The sequence below is a fragment of the Tinamus guttatus genome, unplaced genomic scaffold (assembly GCF_059628265.1).
Source record: "Tinamus guttatus ecotype Peru unplaced genomic scaffold, ASM5962826v1 Tinamus_guttatus_pri_ptg000367l, whole genome shotgun sequence".
Classification (NCBI taxonomy): domain Eukaryota; kingdom Metazoa; phylum Chordata; class Aves; order Tinamiformes; family Tinamidae; genus Tinamus; species Tinamus guttatus.
Window position 1 is genome coordinate 260,919 of NW_028288901.1, and position 19,288 is coordinate 280,206.

The following is a 19,288-nucleotide window of genomic DNA, read 5'->3' on the forward strand; positions in this document are numbered from 1 at the left end:
TCCCAAGTAAGCGGAGATAATCCGTGAAAGACAATTTCTTTCAGATACATTATAACACTGTACAAAAAACTGTAGAGCCTCTATCTTCAGCACTTCCCCGTGTGGAGACCCGACCAGCGCGTGCAGTGGGTTGTGTGAGCGGCCGTGTCCTGCCGACGCTGCGTTCCTTCCCGAGCTGGAGGATGGCTAATAACGTTCACATGAGCGGGCTGCTGAGTCGCCACGATGACGAAGCGACACGGACATCGACCTCGGAAGGTCTGGAGGAGGGCGAGGTGGAAGGGGAGACCCTCTTGATCGTCGAGTCCGAGGATCAGGCCTCCGTGGATTTATCGCACGATCAGAGCGGAGACTCTCTGAACAGTGACGAAGGAGATGCATCCTGGATGGAGGAGATGTCCTATTACTGTGAGAAGTGTCAGAAGTGGATACCAGCCAGTAAGGATGCTGTTTTTCTTGTTTCTTGTAGTGCTTCCCGTTTCCAGTTTGCTCTGGGTACCCTCAAAATAGCATGTGTGGGGCTCACATGGCTTCAAAATGAGGCAAGCTGGTTTTGCTCTCCATTTTAAAGGATAGCTCTATTTAGCCTTATTTTGTTATAGGGAAGAAATGCTCTTTGGGCACCATGCAGAGCCTGGTAACCTAAGGCCCCTTGTTGTGTTTGTGCACATTAGGGGCCTACACCCATCAGCCATATGGGTGTCCAGACCTGGCATTCCCCAAGGATAAAATGGGACCATGTGTAAACTGAAAGCCAGCAAGTTAGTAAACTGGAAGCCAGGGCAGGGCTTGGGGAGCATGAGCACACGCTTCCCAGTCCTGCTCTTGGCACGTTGGGTGACTTCAGCCAAGGGACTTTGCATCTCACTCATCAGTGACTTCAAGGTAATGGCTGTTTCTGTAAAGGTCTGCAGGTGAAAATGGTTCTGTAGGTGGTGTTACTTCTTCTTTCTGTCTTTCTGTCACTTCTTTGGAATATATGACTAAACCTCAACCTTAATGGCTTCCCGATAATATGAACTTAATTTAGGTTTCACAGGAGCATGTCAAGCCATTAGCAGCTTTTGGAGGCATTTGGGGTGGTTTGGATCACTTGATCTCTGCTACTGCTATTTGATGCAAAATACATGTTCTTCACTAGGTAACAGACTAGACGTGCTTTTCTCTAATCTAAATGATTGAATTTATTATTAGGTCTAAAACTTACATATTATTAAGTGCTGCCTTTGGCTGGAAACGGTGAGCTCTTCAGGTGGCACCTACCTTGCAGAGACCCATTTTGCCTTTGTCAAATTCACCAAAAGTTACAGGGTGGAAATCTCTCAAAGCCAGGTCAGCAAGTGTAATCGAGCTACCATAGTACTAATGAGATACAGTAAGAATCTGCTAAAGAGACACATCTACTTGAAAATTAGGAATTTCTCTTTCTCAAAAAAAGGCAACCGAGTCCAAGTAGCATGAGATATTGCATTGGAGAACACTTAATTTTACACTCAATTTGTCCTGTTTTACCGCGATGTTCCTCTCTTGTTGCTGCGTAACAAATCCAAAGAGCAGAGAAAGCTGATCAGGGAGCAACAGTAACTAGATACAAATGTGTAAAGTAAACAAAGTGGGAAAAAAAAAAAAGGAAATCCAGTTCTCTTTACTATTGTTCAGTTAAACTGATCTCAGTTGTTGCTTGTGGAAGTTGCCAGCAGCCTCAGACAAATAGCCTCTTTCTGTGTTGAATTGCCCTCTAGAAATTCTGCAGTTCTAACAACTGTGGGTTTTCGCACCAAAGACCCAGGTGCAGCTTTAATAGCCACATTTTGCAGTTCTCTACAGAAGTGGAGCAGCCTCCTAGCATTGGGAGAGGCTTGATCTGGTGACACAGCCTACTAAGAGAGGTGAAATGCTGTCAAGAAACAGCCTTTCGTAGGTGCAGTTTCAGAAAGGCTGCAGTCATAAGTGTTCCTGTGGTTTGTGATTTTTTTGTTTCTTTTTATATATATATATACTCATTTGTGTAAATTAACCCTGGTGAATTTAGAATTTCAGATTCATCTGCTTCTTCTTTTCATTTTGCTTCATTTCTTTTTTTCTTTCTTTTTTTTTCCACCCCATGCTCTGCAAGTGAACCAAGGAATTAAAACATTTAACTTTTGGATGCATGGGCATTTACAGTTGGCTCCGTCCCAGCAGACCACTCTTGTTCAGATAAACTTGCATTCAGGGCTGGCTTTCTGCTGCAAAGCACACACTGAAATGCTTTGCTGATTTGGGACCTAATGCATGAACAGTAGACAAAAAACCAACCTGTTTCGTGATAATATTGTTCCCTATTGTCCACTGAGGCCATTCCTTTGGCTCGCAGTCTCAAGGAAAGAAGATTAACCACTGAAAGGAGTCATAAATACCTTAAAGCTCCACACGATGTCTAACACGCATGATGCTGTAAGCAGGGATTGACAGCCCTGGTAGGTTAGTGATACGTGTACAGGGAAATGGAAAAAGCAAGCTGTAAAATCACATAATTAGTGGAAAGGTGGCAAGAAAGAGAAAGCCTGTATATTCTAATGGCCTTTGCAGCTACATATCTTTTTTACAGGTTGGCTTTTCTTTAAATAGAATGCAAAACTAGTTATTTACTGAGGTATATTTTTTAGCCTAGGGAGGCAAGAGGGAGTGAAAAATGCAGAACAAACAAGCAACCCCTTTGTCTTTTCACCTGTCCAGATGTTAAGCAGGGCGCCTCTTCTGAACAGCTGTGTATTTCAGTTGGTCACCACTGATCTCTGCAGCAGGAAAATTGCTCTGTACCTTAGTCATCACTGTGAAGTAGGAAATTTGTTTAGGAGCTGTCTCGATCACTACTCCAAGAAAAGTCAAAATTACTTTTCTGCCTGATCTTGTGGGGAATCTAAATATACTTAACATACTTTGCATCTTTTTTTTTTTTTCCTACCAAACACATATAACTTGCTTTTTTGCCTATTTGTTGCAGGTCAACTGAGAGAACAGCTCAGCTACCTCAAAGGTGATAACTTTTTTAGGTTTACTTGCTCCGATTGCTCAGAAGATGGGAAGGAGCAATATGAACGGCTGAGATTAACATGGCAACAAGTAAGTAGAAATAATTGTGCCAGCTGGGTAACCACAATAGTTTATAAAATTGTTGTTTATTGTGCATATGTTACCTGAAAAATGAGGATTGGGTATAGATAACAAAGACGGACATCCATGAACTTCAGAAATGAATTAGCTAAGGATTGCCTGCACATTAGAACTTGAGCACTTGGCAAGTAGATTGGGAGGTAATCATACAAACCACGTTCCTCTCTTTTTTGTTGTTGTTGTTTTGTTTGATTTTATTTTTTCATTCATGTTGCTGCTGAATTCATGGCCTCAGGCAAGTTCAGAAAAAGCAAAGTGCATGCAGTTTGGCTGCTAGGCATGAGCAGTTGTTTGTATGCGAGCAAATGCAAAGCTAGTGAGGTGGCAATATATAAACAGAAGTTTGCCAGCTGCCTAAACAGAAAGCTGTTTCTGCTCTCTGTGATCTGAATAAGTTATCTTTTGGCAGCCTCCTTGTTCGCAGTAGTCCTTGCTGGTATTTACTGCTGAAGCTTCCTAATGCAACGTGCTTCCTTCGTCCCAAGGAAGCTGGTAATGTTACTGAGAGCACTGGGACCTGGGAATCTTCAGGTGCAAGGGCTATTTCGTAGTGCTCTTGTTATCTGGACCCACCATTAGCATGGCACTCTGTGGCTAGCAGAACAGAAGAATTTATTGGCCAAGTTACAAAGCAAAGGCCATTAGCATCACACTCCAATTTTTCCACTAGAGTGGGAGGAGAATGATACGAGGAACAGAAAGACAAATTCAAAAGAATGTCTGAAGAGGAAGCTGGCAAGTGATTAATTTATCTTCCTATGCTTCCAGCAGCCAGAGATGCTACTGCTGGGGTAAGCCAATTTGGTGGAAGTGGTCGAATCACTTTATTTTGAAACAGTTGTTATTTCTAGACTTCTCAGGATATGTGGCCCCAACAACCCCCACCCTTTTTTTTTTTTTTTTTAGCCTATTGAAAATACAAGTGTTTGTGACATTCTGAGACACTGTTTCACCTGGGTTTAAAGGTATATATTATGTAGAGAAATAGTTTTCAAACCAAGGAGAAGGCAGGAAGAGGATAGATGGAACATTTAAGATGCCTGTATTTCTTCATTTTGGCGTCTTCAGAGATATATTCTATGAAGCTACCGCCCATTGCGAGGAGAACATCTCCCCAAAACTGTATTTGAAACCTCTAGGAAAGGGAAGAACATGTCCGCCCGGGAAGTGGTATCCAGCTGAGGCTGTGTGATTACTGGGAGGTGATTTAAGCCCAGCTGCACTATTTTAACTGTATTGAGTGAACTGATTAAATGTAATTAACAGTTTCTGCTCTTGGATTTACTCATAATGAGGTGTGATTTTTTTTTTGTCCAATTTGTCTTTTTGTTTAGGCATATAGTAGCTCCAGCTGAATTTGGTTGTGGATGAGCATGTGAATAAGCTGTAAATGGCTTCTGTTTAATGAAGAGCATGGGGAGGAAGGTGTAATTCGTGGGTGCTCAGAACTATAGATAGATAGTATGTATTTTTTCAAAAAGTTTAACTTGTATCATGTTTGAAATGTAGCAGTGAGTATGTAGAAAGATTTCTGTCCCTACATTTCTGGTGAATTACCAAGTAGGATGACTTACAGCCCTTTTATTATTATTATTTTTGGATAGGCTTTTCCCTGCCTTCACACTAGTCATATCCCAGCCACGATATAGTTCTTCTATATTGCTCTCATGCAAAGGCTTGTATCTCATTATAAATCTATGTAACTAAGCAGCTTATTACCTCCACGATGAATTGGAAAATGTGTGGCTAACAAGAGAGAAGAGTATGAAAGCAGAAAGATGGATGACAGAAATTGCCTACGAGATTATGCCAAAACAAAACAAAGGACATTTAAGAGGATGGAAAGGTTTTCTTTTTTTTTTTTTTCTCCACCATGAGATGATATAAATGGGTATTTTTTTAACCTCTAGCATTTCTTTTCCAGGTCGTCATGCTGGCAATGTACAATTTGTCCCTGGAAGGAACTGGCCGCCAAGGGTACTTTAGGTGGAAAGAAGATATTTGTGCTTTTATTGAGAAACACTGGACTTTCTTGTTAGGGAACAGGTAAAGATATTAATGACATCTCTTAACTATGCTTTGCTCTTCAGAAAATGAGAGAAATTATTATTAAGAACCTGAATTTAGATGTTAGGGGTCATTTTGGAAACTAATAAATATTTTTCAACAAGAGAAAAAAACAAGAATGTTGCACAAAAGCAACACAGATGCATGTATTTTTGGCATATTACCTACCATAGGTAGTATATGGACCTGCAAAGTTGGAGCATTTTGGTCTTTTATACATTGTTACGAGTTCTGCTACCGTATATATATACATGTATATGTATATATATGCTGTATAAGACAGTACCACAGGAAGCACAGTGAAGCTGTCAAAAAACAGAACTCGCTTTTTAATGCATTTGCATGAAAAGGAATGGAGCAAACAAACTGTGGGTTAGATTGATTTCCCCGGCCTCTCCCCCATCTCTGGAATTTCTGTGTTGTAAGATCTATTTTGCCTCCCTAGGTGTGTCCTTTAGCATCTCTCATTGCTTCTCTGGCCCTGCTTGCTCTGTTCTGGGTAACATTAGTGGTTGTCTCCCCTGCAAGCAGCAGGATCCCGACTGAAGGTGGCTGATGGCCCATTCTGCCTCACGCAGGGAGCTGTCACCGCCCCGTGTTCCCTGCTGCCTTTGAGACCTGCCCCATGGGGCTGAGCCTCCTCCTGGCCCTGGTGAAATCCAGGTGAAGCAATGACTGCCTGGGCTGTGAGCTCCCCTCCTTGCCTGCATCTGTCCAGTGCTGGAGCACAGGGAGCTGAACCGTGTGTGTAGCAATTGTAGAACTGCTTCTCTCTCCTCCTTAACATATTAAACTGCCACTGATCTAGACTTACACTCCATGCTGCAAACTGGGGTATTCGTCTTTAATCCTAGCCCACTGGAGAGTCGATGCCCTCAGATGTCCAATTGCAGTATTCAGGCAGCAGCAAATACCTGCTCAGCTCTGCCTAGCCCCTGAATAATTGCGTCTTTGGCAGTGGAGACGTGCAAAAGTGAGGAGAAATCCCAACAGTTTGTGCAAAAGGAGGCTTTAAACCTGATTATCCGTTGTCCAGGGGTGTATCTCGGTTACTGGCTATAGGATCCGTTTTTTGACACTTTCTCACTCATTCTCCCCTAAGGGACCTTTAAATTAGCCCTGTGGCCAGATCTAAGAGGAAGGAGCTGTGCCTCCAGTGTGTAACCGATACGCTGCCCCACAAAGCAAACGGCTTCAGTGCTCCCGAGGCTTCAGAAACAGTTCAGTGAGTGCACCCGGCTCACGTTTGTTGGCCACTACAGATCCTGTTCCCCATGGAGCAGGAGAAGCTCTGTAACAGAGCACCCTGAGCAGAGACAGGGCTGCAGAGCTGAGCTCCTGACACGCGTGTGCTGTCCTCTTACCTTGCTGTTCCCTGCTGCTCACTCGTTGTCCTCAGTGTTTTGTTTCTCCTACTGCTGCCTCTCCTCTGCAGTGTCCGATGTTGCTGCAGCTATGGATTCAAGCAAGTAAAGACCAGTTAAAAGTGAAGTCACCTGATCCCAACCCTCTTTGTGAACTCAACCCTTGGGTCCCATCCTACAGCTTTGGGGACATGTTTTGCTAACTGGACTGAAATCACAAAATTGTTAGGGCAGGTGTTTACATTATAATTCTCGTTTCCTTCTGCGTGAAGTGACCCCTTCATCCCTCTATCTTCCCCTTGCCTCTCCCATCCTGTACAGCCTGAGTCCTGTTTGCCGTCTTCAGGAATGGAATATGTAACACTGAGTCAACACAGCTATCTCTGGGCTCCTGCTCTTTTGTCTTTGTAGAGCTGTTAGGTGAGTGAGTTAAACGAATATGTGAGTACTTGAAATAGCAGGGCTCCAGTGGCAAGGCAGACCTGTCCTTTGTAGGCTCAGCGTGTCCTGACTCAGTGACAACAAGGACAAATTGGGTCCCGCACTGCTGTAGTTGCAGGGCAGTGGCAGGACTTGGCTTCACAGCGCTCCGTAGATCAGAGCCCATGGATATGTTGCAGAGTGGCCTTCAGAGCGGTGCTCTGAGAGGGAATTCATGAGTCCCTCATCTCTCTGAGCCTGGGGGATACGTGAGGACATGAGCAAACACTGGTGTCAATGGCAAAAGCGCCCGGCCCTCGCAATCTGCATCAGGAGGCTCCGTGATAAAAACACAGCTAGCAAAGGGTGACTTAACATTCTTTTTTTCTTTTTTTTTTCCTCTGTTCCTCTATAGGAAAAAGACCTCGACGTGGTGGAGCACAGTGGCTGGCTGCCTTTCTGTAGGAAGCCCCTTGTTCTTCCGCTCAGGAGCACAGGAATTTGGAGAACCAGGGTGGTGGAAGCTTGTTCATAATAAACCCCCAACAATGAAACCTGAAGGAGAGAAGCTGCCTTCATCTGCGCTGAAGGCAAAAGGTAACTATTTCCAGGATGACAGTTAGATTCCTGCCTGGGCCTGGTGCTGGAAGACATGAAAAAAGGTTTCTTTAAAACAATGCAGTTGTGTGTGTGGATAACAACAAAGCACAGTGCTTTTTTCTTAGTTCTGCTCTTCTGGCATGGGTGATTTTAGAGGACTATACTGCATTATGAGAAGGAGCAGTCAATTTTATATTAGTCTGTCTTTGCATTTGTATGAACTGTGATTTGAAGCCTTCTGAGCTTTGTGCACCTGAATCTATAATTTCTGTGCTATTCTTTATCCTGGGATTTTTTTTTTTTTTTGTCCAAACTAGATGCAAATTCCCTTCTGTGTAGAGGAGCAAGACTGGGGCTTAAAAGGAGATTTTAGTGGTGCACAGACTTTGTTACAAGCCTCAGAGTGAATTTCTTCTATATTTTCAGAATATGTTCTTTAAGGTTTTTAGCTGACCAGTTCTTACGACTGTATGGTGTGTATATAGTGACTGCAGGGACTCGGTGTCCTTTAGAATAACCGAACTATTTTTCAGCAGCTTCCAAGCCGCCTCTGGATCCCATCATTACTGTGGAAGGGCTCCGGAAACGGGTGAGCCGCAATCCAGTTGAGTCGGCCATGGAGCTGAAGGAGAAGAGGTCTCGCACTCAGGAAGCCAAGGATATTCGGAGAGCCCAGAAGGAGGCAGCCAGCTTCCTGGACCGCAGCACTTCCTCCACGCCTGTGAAATTCAGCAGCCGAGGCCGTCGCCCTGACATGGTCCTTGAGAAAGGAGAGGTGATTGATTTTTCCTCCTTGAGTTCCTCGGATCGCACCCCTCTGACAAGCCCATCTCCTTCTCCGTCTCTGGACTTCTCTGCTCCTGGAACTCCAGCCTCGCACTCAGCTACTCCCAGCCTTCTCTCAGAAGCAGATCTCATCCCAGATGTCATGCCACCACAGGCCCTGTTTCATGGTGAGAGATGCTGTGTTTTCCTTTTGTTTGTTGTTTGTTTAACAGGAAGCTTAGGTTTCAAGCAAGACGTTTTAAAAAATGGAAGCTCCCAATGACCTGCAAGATTTTTTCAAGACTGCGTGGAAACTAACTGAGAAAATTCTGTTTTGTCTTAATGCATATAAATCTTAAATTAGATTTTCATAGTTGTAATCACAACTTCTATCCTCTTCTTGAGCATCCTGGATGCCTCAGAAGAACAGTGGGCAGAGGGTTTCACCTAGCAATTGCGGCAGCATTCAACACAAGTGTTTTATTGCAGCCTGAAATATACTGCTAAATAACTCTTAATTTTGCCTTCCTTGCTTCTAAAATGACTGGACTTTTATTTTCACAGCAGTGTTTCTGCAGTTCGGTAAGTTTAAACATGGACAATTAACAAGCCCATCTAATAGGCGTTAAATTTGTGTCAAGTCACAATACCCTTGTTCAGGCTGAAAGCTGATAGTTCCTTGAGGGGCCAGATCTCATTGTAATGGAGAAAGGAGAGAATAAAGCTCTTCTTGTTGCAAGGAAAGAAAAAAATAATGTCGTTCTGTAGGCGGATCGATCCTGTGCCTATGTAACTCCTAATTATTCCCTCAGATTAAACAGAATTTATCCTGGGTACACTAGCTGAAGACTTAATTTACCACCTTGGTCATTTGATCCCAAGTCTTCAGGAATTTCCAACCAACAATTACATGAAAACACATTTTAAAATTTGTCAAGGAATGTGAGCCTTACAACTCAGGTGCAGGAAGTTTTTGGATACCAAACTGGAAGACAGCTTAAGAGGGGCGTTGATTCCGTGTCCTGAAATTGGATCCCTAAGGTATGTCCTTTCCAGCATCCAAAATCAGGAGGACCAAACGTTAAATAGAAAATGGAGTATTGGGGTAAATCCACTTTATTTTCCTTTAGCAGAAAAGTCTTGTGAAAACCTTTTTTGAAATGGGGCTCTGATACTTACATTTTCTTCCTGGATTATTTTGATCTATTGAACAGATGATGAAGAGATGGAAGGAGACGGAGTCATAGACCCAGGAATAGAGTATGTGCCCCCTCCAAGTGGAACAGCTGGGCCTGGGATAACAGGTAGAAAAAAGGTGAAGACAGCTGAGCAGATCAAGCAAGAGGTGGAGAGTGAAGAAGAAAAAGCAGAGAGGATGGAAGGTGACAGTGAAGATCCCGAGGAGTCCAATGCATCCCTACAGGCAAGGGGGCGAGACAAAAGGAAAGCCCAGCTGGAGAAGGATGCTAAAGCCAGAGCCCCCAAGCATGCCTCCGTGAGTATCTATGAGGAAAAGCTGCTGCTGAAGAGACTGGAAGCCTGTCCCAATGCCATAAGCATGACCCCAGAGGCACGGAGACTGAGGCGCAAGCTGCTTGTCAGGCAGGCCAAGAGGGAAAGAGGGCTGCCCCTCTTCGACTTGGACCAGGTTGTGAACGCTGCCCTGCTGCTGGTCGACGGCATTTATGGAGCCAAAGAAGGAGGTGGTCCCCGGCCCCAGGTAGCACAAGCAACATACAGAACTACCAGCCAGGACTTCAGGATCTTGGACAGATACCAGGTGAGTGTTTTTGGATCTAAGTAGGCTTTGGGCACTTGTCGTTTTAGAGCTTTGGTGCAGAGCAAGGTGTGCAGCTCGTAAGCTCAGGGGCTCGAATCTGAGAGTGCCCTACAGGCTGCTTCTGGGTGCGACCACTATGCTGTAGGCCCACAGTATCCTGTCATAGAAGGAAACCCTTATTACAAAAGCCCTTTTTTTTTCCTCTCTGTTGTTACAATTTCTCCATGTTAAGTCATTGACTAATCTTCCTGATGTGTTTTAGATTTTATTTATTTATGTTTGTGTATGCAGACAGTGCTGCCTGCCTTGAAGGGATATCGACAGCAGACGACAAAATTTCTGTACCGACTGGTAGGCTCAGAAGACCTGGTGACAGACCACAGTATTGTCAGTCCTTACACATCTCGGGTTCTGAAGCCTTACATCAGGTAGGGGCGGTCAGAGACTGTCTTTGAGGCAGTGATACTTATCCCTCCCTGCAGTTTTTATGGTAACCCTGCAGGCACAGTGATTTACTTAGCTGAACAGCTAAATTGCCCTGCATCAGGAAGGGCCTGAGAGGTCAATGCCCAGGAGAGGACAAGTCAGGGAGGGAGTCACCATAGAGCACCATTCAGTGCAAGCTGCAGCTCTTCTTGGGTCAGAACCGTAATTTTCCTGGCCTTCCTGTAGAGATGGACTGGCTGAATGTGCTCTGCACCTGGGAAGCATCTTGACATCCTGTGCAGTGGGTTTTTTTTTTTTGTTGTTGTTGCTTTTGAGTTGGGTGCTGCTTTCCCACGTGAAGAAAAGGCTGTTCGTATGTTGCAAGCTGAGCATGTCAAGAAATACTTTGTGGGCAGCACCCATTCAGCTGCAGCAGCAGTTACTGTTCCTGACTGGCCTCTTGTGTTTGCTGTTCATGTTATGGGCAGGCGTGACTATGAGACAAAGCCCCCAAAACTCAGACTGCTGGCAGAAATCCGGGCATATCCGCACAGGACTGATCCCAACTGGAAGGCTGAGCCAGAAGCACCCATTGATTACTGCTATGTTCGCCCTAATCACATACCCACTATAAACTCCATGTGCCATGAATTCTTCTGGCCTGGTAAGATTTCTTTAGTGCTTGTTTTTATTTATTCATTTATTTTTAAGAAGTAACTAGTTTTCTCCTAAAAACAAATGTTATTGGGCCAAAGTTTTCTTCAGTTGGTATCTGGTTCAGTACTTAGAAAACCACTATCTGGTGCCTGTAGGAATGTAGCCAGAATGGACACATTTGGTGTCTTTGTCTTTTGAGATAGTATAGAACTGGGCAATTAGCACTAATTAACACAGTGCTTAAAGAAATTGGTCATTTGGGGTGATATGACTGATGTCAGCAGGAGTTGACACCTTCTAGCATCAAGTTATATGTTCTGCAGAATCGGGCCTTGAAGTAAGAAACAGTTTTATCCGTAATGTTTATTGGGTTCGTAAGAAAGTTTCTTCCTAGTAGCCATAGCTTTGATGGGCTGAAGCGAAATCTGGGAGTTGCACTGACTGCTGCTTACTTCCCCGTGGTGTTCCTTATTTCTCAGCATTTGCAAGGTATGGGAGAGCTTTGGTCTTGATTCTTCTGTATCATCTCTTGAATGGTGAGCTCCTTGGGACAGTGTCTGTTCCAGACTGGAGGCCTGCAGCTGTGCAGCTCTAGTCTCTATCTCTTCTGGAATAATAATAGTAGTAATCCTACTGCGTAGATCAGCTTGTGCAGCACTGCGGACTGATGTGGAAAAGCCAAGTGCAAACAGGACGCACCTTTATTCAAAGTAACCATTTGCTTTACGTTTTGATTTGCAGGTAGTGATTCAGCTTGTTTGTAGTTCGGCAGCGCCCACAAGCTGCAGCTGGGGTCAGAGCTCTCTGTGCTCTTCCTTGTCCAAATGGCACATTTCAGAGGGGCAAGCTTGGCCTGGCTTCCTCTTTGCCAGAAATGCACAAAATGCTGCAGTTGTAACAAAAGCTGGATTCCTTTGTCAAAGTCTCTCCCTTCTGGTTGTGCATTTGAAGTTCAGGCTAGATCAGGTGGCACCTTGGGGACTCACCCTATGCTGTTCACGCTGGGAATCACGGTGTTTACAGCAGCCCAAAGGCTGTTTGAACACAGAGGCTTTGGCTTTGCAGGCACTGCTTCTGAGCAGAAAATACTGATGGAAGCAGTTCCCCCCGCCTTGTTTCCCTAGACCCACCATTGCTATACCAGTACAGTGATATGTGATGAACCAACTGGTGAACTTGTTAATAATCCACTGTTATTCGCTGGGTTAATTTTAACCCGGAACAGTTTTCTGAGCCCGTTAATCATGTGGCTGCACAAAGAGGTGGGCTGGCACTGCTGAGGGGACAGTGCTTGGGACGGGGCGTGCGGCCGAGGGGGCCTGGGAGAGGTAGCACTGTGCCTTGGAGAAAGAGCCGGGAAAATTACAGCTTGATCCCACCTGAGTTTCAGCATTTGAGACACCCATGATGTGTGGCTGCTATAGCGGAATCTGAAAAGATGCTACTAGAGGCAGTTTGTATCTTAGATGCACCCTGTTGTTTTCTAATAATTATGTTCTCTCATTGATTGAGTTCTTTGAAGTTTAGGCACTCAGCAGGTGAATCCAGCCCTCAGTTCTTAACACTTTTCCCCCCGAATCTTCAGAGCTTTTCACTGACACTAGTGTGCTCAGGGCAAGGGAGGGCTCCTGTACAGACCTGCTCTGAGGCATTTTGCAGTCAACTGCTCCCTACTGCCAATCAGTTCCTCCCACGTCTTACTCACTCCACCCAGTTCGCTCTCGAGCAAGAGTGAATTCAGCTGCTTACTTTGGCCGGGCTCTTTGCTTTGGGCAGTCTGGCATCTCGGGGGAGTGGTAAAGGTTCCTGGAAAAACTGTTACTTTGTCATCTCACCTTCCAAATACATCAGTGATTGCCACTTTGAGGCTGAAAAGAGAAGATCCTTCACACCCCAGATGAAGGAACAGACTATGAGCAAATGGCTTTTGATGGCTGTGAATTTCCTGCCCAGGTTCATAATGCAGCTGCACAAACAGCACAGAGGAGGAAGGAGCTCCAGAGCAGGTGGAGAAGAGGGGTAGGATCACCCTGGGCAGCTCATGCTGCTGATAGTGAAGCCGAGCCTCGTGTCTGCTGGGCTTGGAGAGGTTCCGCTGCGGGAGCGGGATGGGTACGCTCCAAATTATGCCCCCTCCGTCTGCCTCTCCTCAGGAAGGTCCTTCAGCGTTTGCAGACTGGAAGAGGAAAGGTGGAGGCCAGGTGGAATGGGGCACAAACCTGCACGTTTACACCTGCAATTGTCTTTGTCAATTCGGATATTTAAAACTGGGTCCTTAACAGAGTCATTGGGGATGGCTCAAGAATACAAACTAGGGAAAGACTAGCTGCATGCTGAGACTGTGCAATTATTATTATTGAACCCTTCCTTGGAATCAGCTTCTTGTGTTATAGTTTCATCCTGAGATCATTTGGGAGGAAATTAGCTTTGTCCCCATTTTCAGGCAGGCTTCTCTCCTTTGCCAAATCCAGCACCTATGACATCAGTTGCAGAAGTCTTGTTTTGACTATGTGTTTGGTTGAAGCATCTCAGAATGACAGAGCTTTAAAGTAAAGGCAGAAGGAAAGAATTAAATAACTGTTTCCAGACAGGGCTTTCAACTCTGAATTTCCACACAGGCAGAGTGTAGCTCCACTTTCTGTTTGTGATGCTTTCAACTGCTGTTTATCTTTCTCGCTGCAGGGATTGATTTGTCTGAGTGCCTGCAGTATCCAGACTTCAGCGTTGTTGTTCTTTACAAAAAAGTTATTATTGCCTTTGGCTTTATGGTACCAGACGTGAAATACAACGAAGCCTACATCTCTTTTCTGCTCGTTCACCCCGAGTGGAGAAGAGCTGGAATTGCAACCTTCATGATCTACCATCTTATCCAGGTAACGGAAAAGATCCCGTTTCTCTGCTAAATAAAGAACTAGCTTTCCCTTCTTCCTTGTTTGCACACATGCAGATGGCACAGTGCAAATTGTGCTGTCTCGCTCCTTCCTTTCTCCTTTCCCTTTTTTTACTTATTCACCCAGTTGCACAGGCTGTCCACACCACCATTTACATGAACATTTACAACGTGAATTCACTTAAAAACCTTACTGGTCAGGGATTCAGCGTAAATAGATTTTTGACTGTTTTGGGATTCAATTTTCAGTGGTCCAAAGCTCATAAACTTGGGGTATAGAGAAAAAATATATATATAATTGGTTAGGTATTAGTGTCTATTGCAGCTTCTGCTACCGAGACCTGGAGGTTTGTTTTGTGACCAGTGTACTGCATTAAATCACTTACTGATCTTAATCATTTTTTCCACTTCTACTGTGCTGGTTCAGGTCCAGCTGAACTGAAGATAAAGAAGAAATGTGTGCAACCTCATTCAAATTTGGTCAAACGCGCTTGCAATGGGCTTTGTTCCACAGGGACACTTGGGAAAATTAATCTGAGCTAACTGAAGGGGTGGTATTAAAGCAGTTAAACTTCATTAAACCCCTGAATGAATACTGCTGTTCAGGCATCAAGTGGCCTTAATTCCATTCATTAATTCAACTGCATGAAACCCAGCTTAATTTTAAGCAGGGATGCACACAGACAGATGTCCTTTCCGGAACCCAACGGTGCCTCTTCAGGGCCCACGGTTTTACCACTCCCTGAAATCTCTTGGCAGCGCTGCAGATGTAAAACATTCCTTAACGTGTTTTAGTCAAGAGGAGCTGCACTAGCAAAAACTCACTATAGAAGTTGCTTTTACTCCAACTCGTTTGGCTGGAGATAGGTAAGGAGTGCTTGGCAGGGCCTTGGGAACAGTGATTTCTGCCTTGGAAGAACAGTTTTCACTGAGGGTAGCTCCTCAAAGACACCTGAGGGTAACTCTCCTACCAGGAAAGCTCTTTGCAGTGCCCATCTCTCTTCCTTCTACATGGTGATAGAGGCACTAGGTAGATAGTTCACTAAGCCATTGATTTTAAATTCATTCCTTCATGTTTTCTGAGCATGTTGGTGTAGATGAAGTGGCCTTAACTACAGTCAGCTAGTGTGAGGCATCAACACCTAGTAAGAACAGGCCTTAGAGATGAGCCAAGATGTGAAGGGTCCAAGATTTGAAGAGCTGCCCTCATCCCTCTCTGTCAAGATTGGCAAGTGTTGGCAAATCTGCCATTGAGTCCTCTCAATTTTAAATCCCTGCGAGGGCAAGAATTGCTTTTCCTCGGAATCATTGTGGTCATTTCCTAAGGGATGTTGCTTAGTGTTTCCATTTAGAGTTAAACAATGTTCATTACACACACAATTCTCCTAAATCACTAGGAGAAAGCATGAAAAATTACTGTAGTGGCATCTTTCTCAGAGAACTGCCAGGTAAATAATGCAGGATCTCTAAGGTAACAGTAGCAATGTCTTTTTCTGACTGAACTGAACTGAATTCCCTGCCTTCTGAGGAGGTGAGTGTGGTGCCCTGCAGGCTGGGCGAGGAGATGGGTGGGATAGATGGGAATTCCAGCACCACAGCCTTGGGGTTCTTGGGTGCTGCTGGCACAGCTGCAGAGAGTTCAGCTTTGTTTGCAGGCGGGGAGGAGCAGGGTGCCTGATCCTCTGGCACCCGCTGCCTTTTCTCCAGGCATTGTTGTTAAGCATTTGAGATTAGCGCTATACACTGAGATTAGTTTTAATTAACAATTATTTAGCAATTGGCAAGGGAAAGATGACAAATTATAATCCCAAAGCCGCTTCTATTGTCAGCCCCCTTTCTCAGAAATGAAAGCTCTGAGAAATGGGAGAGTTCCCTTCACATTTCAGCTGTTGCTATGTGTGGTAACCTCTGTGGGTTTTTCTTTTTTTTTTTTTTTCCTCCTTGCATTTTCTTGGTAACTTAAACACCAGACTGTATGAAACTCTTCACCTCCACATTGCCCTAGAGGCTTTCTCATTCCCGTGTGTGTGTGTGTGTTTTAATACTATTTTTCCCCTTCCACTTGGCAGACCTGCATGGGCAAAGATGTAACCCTTCACGTCTCTGCAAGCAACCCCGCTATGCTGCTCTACCAGAAATTTGGATTTAAGACTGAAGAATACATTTTGGACTTTTATGACAAGTACTATCCCTTAGACAGCAAGGAGTGCAAGCACGCGTTCTTCCTCCGCCTGCGCCGCTGAGAAAAGCCCCACGGGTTGCCCTGGATTTTGGCCGAGGATGTTGAGAGGGCTGAAATGCCTCTGTCTCAACCCCCGGGACCGCTGGCACCCACAGTGCCACCCGGTCTGCTGACCGTGCAAACTGAGGGCACTGCTCTGTGTCCTCCGAGGCCACCCGGGACACGCGGAAACCACTGGAAGACTGAAAATATTTATGGGGTGTCTTTCTGCACCTACTGCTTTGGAGAGCCCCATGCACAGAGCTCGCCATGTCAGAGGGGCCCCAGAAATGTCATGTTTTAAAACCTGTCCAAGAAAAGCGTCAGTTTTTGTTGTTGGTGGTTTTTGGTTTATGGAAAATTAAGAACTTCTAGACTTAAATCATGTAAAGTGTATCTGTGAGCTGATGGCTGTGTTAGGAACCATATTTTGAATCTCTGAAGGGAAATATGATAGTGTTATGTATAGCTGGACGCTAACTTTAGGAAAGTTCTGCACAAGTCAGCACAGCAACACCGGGACCATTTTAGGAATAACGGAGAGCGTGTTACGTGATTCCCAATGAAAGGCTCAGAGATGTCCTTGTCCTGCTCCCTCCCTGCTGCCTTCCCTTGTTGAACGTGTGCTCAACATGAAGTTCTCGTAGTTCGTGGTATTTTGCCTTCAGGAATGTCCAGCGCGTTCGTAGCCAGGGGAGGTAGAAACCGCAGCTGCCGCATTTCTTTTTTGGAAATGGTGCCGTCTGTCCCCCAGTTTTCGATGCTGAGACTCGTCCCCGGGTGCCACCGACGCAGCCAGGGCCAAGTCGGGTAGGGTTGGAGACACCAACTGCGCCCGGAGGAGCCGAGGGGGCTGCCCTGGCGGGGCGCAGAGCCCTGAGGCGACCGGGAAGCGACGGGGCCTCCACGTCATGGCTGTAGGGCGAGGAGCGCGAAAAACAGAGAAGAATAACCAGGAATGCTAAATAAACGTGTTTCCCTGATCGTGGAGTGCCGTCCGCCTGCGCAGTTTCTGAAACAGCTTTTTTCATCTGTGAGGGAAGTGGCGGCATGTCCTGCAACCAGCTGAACTCCAGAGCAGCGACACAGATGCAAAGTGTGTGTTTTTTGTGTAATCCCTGCACATCTTCACCGAAACAAAAACCCTTAGTAGTGTGCGGAAAAATCTCGCTGTCAAGAACTGAATGTCCAAAAGGAGACAGAGGAGTCCTAAAACTTTATTCGAATAAAGGGAGAGTCCACCGGGCATATCCCTGTGGGGGTCTCTCAAATTGCTGGGGGACGCAGCCCCCCTTTTATCCTAATTTCCCGACCGAGGGACGCCCTCTCCTTTTCCCCCTTGGCCAAGGTACTCAGAAGTTACAGCCTTCCCGGCCGCCTACACCGAACTCCGGCCTCCCGCCATCTGTTCTCACCTGAGCTCACCAACTCCTTTGTCCCCCTTGCTGAACAATATGGGGGAATTCCCCTATTTCCCTCCTTTGTAAAGGCCCCATCTCCTTGCAGATGGCTCTTTTTGTCCTTCTCGGCTCATGGCTCCACTCAGTCTCTCCTCCCTTTGTCCTGTTCTTCAGCCAAACTGTGGAGAAACCCCCTTATTGATGAATACAGAAACTTGAGCATTCCGCTCAGTAGGAGGGGAGGAAAAAAGGGCGTGTGGAAGCGGGACTTGCCCTCGAAGCCTCGTGCCTCTGCCGGCTTTCGGGCAGAAACTTTCGGTACTGCGGGTGTCACGGGTGAGCTGTGCAGGGGGACGAGCGGAGCGAGCGCGGCCACGAGTGACAGCGGAGGCCCCGGGGCGGCCCCGTCCCGTCATGGCCGCCGCTCCCGCGGAGCCGCGCGCGCGCGGCCGGCCCGCCCGGCGCTCCCGTGGTGCCCCGCGCGGTTGGCGCCATGGCGGCGGCGGGCGCGGAGCTGCTGCCGCAGGCGCCGCCCGAGTGGCGGCTCTACCTGCTCCCCGCGCGCCTCGCCACCTTCCACGGCTGGCCCTTCACCGAGGGCTGCCTCTGCACGCCCCACAAGGTGAGTGCGCGGCCTCCCCGCGCCGCGCCGCCCGCCGCGCCGCGACCCGCTCCCCACGCTCTGTCCCCCCGAAGATGGCGGCGGCGGGCTTCGTGCACTGCCCCAGCGAGAACTCCCCGGACTTGGCGCAGTGCTTCTTCTGCTTCAAGGAGCTGGAGGGCTGGGAGCCCGAGGACGACCCCGTGTGAGTAGCGGGAGCCCCCGCGGGCCCCTTTGGCGCTGGCCGCGGTGAGAGGCGCCCTCCTTGGCGCGCGTTACCCGCGGCGCTGCCCGCTGCCCCCCGCAGGCAGGAGCACGGGAAGCACTCGGCCGGCTGCGCCTTCCTCGCGCTGCAGAAGGACGTGTCCGAGCTCACCCTGCAGGACTTCCTGAAGCTGGACAAGGAGCGCATGAAGAACATGATCGTAAGCACCCCACAAACACGGGCCGAAAAGCCCTTTCGGTGCCTGGACCCGGCGTTGTGCAGCCGGCTGCTCGGTTCCGCCTTGCCGTGCTGAGAAACGGGGCTGTTTCCTCTGTCTCGCACAGGGCCCGCTGCTGTGAGCTTCCCGGCTCTCCCGCCTTTGCCTTAGGGGAGGTAGCTTAGCAATCGGGTTTTATTTTTTATTCCTTGCAGCAAAAGAAAATTTCCGAGAAGGTGGCTGAGATTGAAGAAGCAGCCAAGTGTGTCCGTCGTGAAATCGAGCATCACGTCCACTAGGCACCTACCGCCTATCACTTGCTGCTGGCATCTGTCCTAATTTATCCCCCAATGTTGCCCCCTTTGAATCGGTGTTTTTGCCTTGAGAACGCTTCCATGCTGGCCCTGAATTCTCCATCAGTCACCTGGTTCTGGCAAGGAAGAATCAAGGCAAATAACTTTTTAAAAAGTTAAGGAAAAGCTTATTGTGCCTGTTATGTGTACACTTCTATTTGTTGTT

At 46.6% G+C, this 19,288-nt stretch overlaps 2 protein-coding genes across 3 annotated transcripts; both read left to right on the top strand.

Moving 5' to 3' along the window:
• The first annotated feature begins 148 nt into the window (after positions 1 to 148).
• On the top strand, positions 149 to 16,368 carry KAT14 (lysine acetyltransferase 14). 2 transcript variants are annotated; one of them, XM_010227434.2, is made up of 10 exons: positions 149 to 438; positions 2,987 to 3,105; positions 5,081 to 5,202; positions 7,423 to 7,604; positions 8,141 to 8,560; positions 9,587 to 10,152; positions 10,444 to 10,580; positions 11,067 to 11,242; positions 13,918 to 14,108; positions 16,195 to 16,368. In XM_010227434.2, exons 1-10 carry the CDS (start codon positions 183 to 185, stop codon positions 16,366 to 16,368), a joined length of 2,343 nt encoding a protein of 780 aa, XP_010225736.2. In that variant the 5' UTR covers positions 149 to 182. The 2 variants fall into 2 exon arrangements, with proteins under 2 accessions (XP_010225736.2, XP_088386479.1); XM_088530353.1 differs by having other exon boundaries at positions 8,144 to 8,560.
• A 1,837-nt stretch (positions 16,369 to 18,205) lies between these two features.
• Positions 18,206 to 19,266, top strand: BIRC5 (baculoviral IAP repeat containing 5). The gene is made up of 4 exons (XM_088530331.1): positions 18,206 to 18,368; positions 18,443 to 18,552; positions 18,655 to 18,772; positions 18,985 to 19,266. The coding sequence occupies exons 1-4, from the start codon at positions 18,240 to 18,242 to the stop codon at positions 19,066 to 19,068; spliced, it is 441 nt and encodes a 146-aa protein (XP_088386457.1). The 5' UTR covers positions 18,206 to 18,239; the 3' UTR covers positions 19,069 to 19,266.
• Positions 19,267 to 19,288: the final 22 nt, after the last annotated feature.

Excerpts from the sequence above, each read along its gene's own strand:
- KAT14 (XM_010227434.2), top strand. The coding sequence starts at position 183 with ATGGCTAATAACGTTCACATGAGCGGGCTGCTGAGTCGCCACGATGAC. Across the intron at positions 3,106-5,080 it reads TGAGATTAACATGGCAACAA|GTCGTCATGCTGGCAATGTA; the intron begins GTAAGTAGAAAT and ends TTTCTTTTCCAG. Across the intron at positions 5,203-7,422 it reads ACTTTCTTGTTAGGGAACAG|GAAAAAGACCTCGACGTGGT; the intron begins GTAAAGATATTA and ends GTTCCTCTATAG.
- BIRC5 (XM_088530331.1), top strand. The coding sequence starts at position 18,240 with ATGGCGGCGGCGGGCGCGGAGCTGCTGCCGCAGGCGCCGCCCGAGTGG. Across the intron at positions 18,369-18,442 it reads GCCTCTGCACGCCCCACAAG|ATGGCGGCGGCGGGCTTCGT; the intron begins GTGAGTGCGCGG and ends GTCCCCCCGAAG. Across the intron at positions 18,553-18,654 it reads GAGCCCGAGGACGACCCCGT|GCAGGAGCACGGGAAGCACT; the intron begins GTGAGTAGCGGG and ends TGCCCCCCGCAG.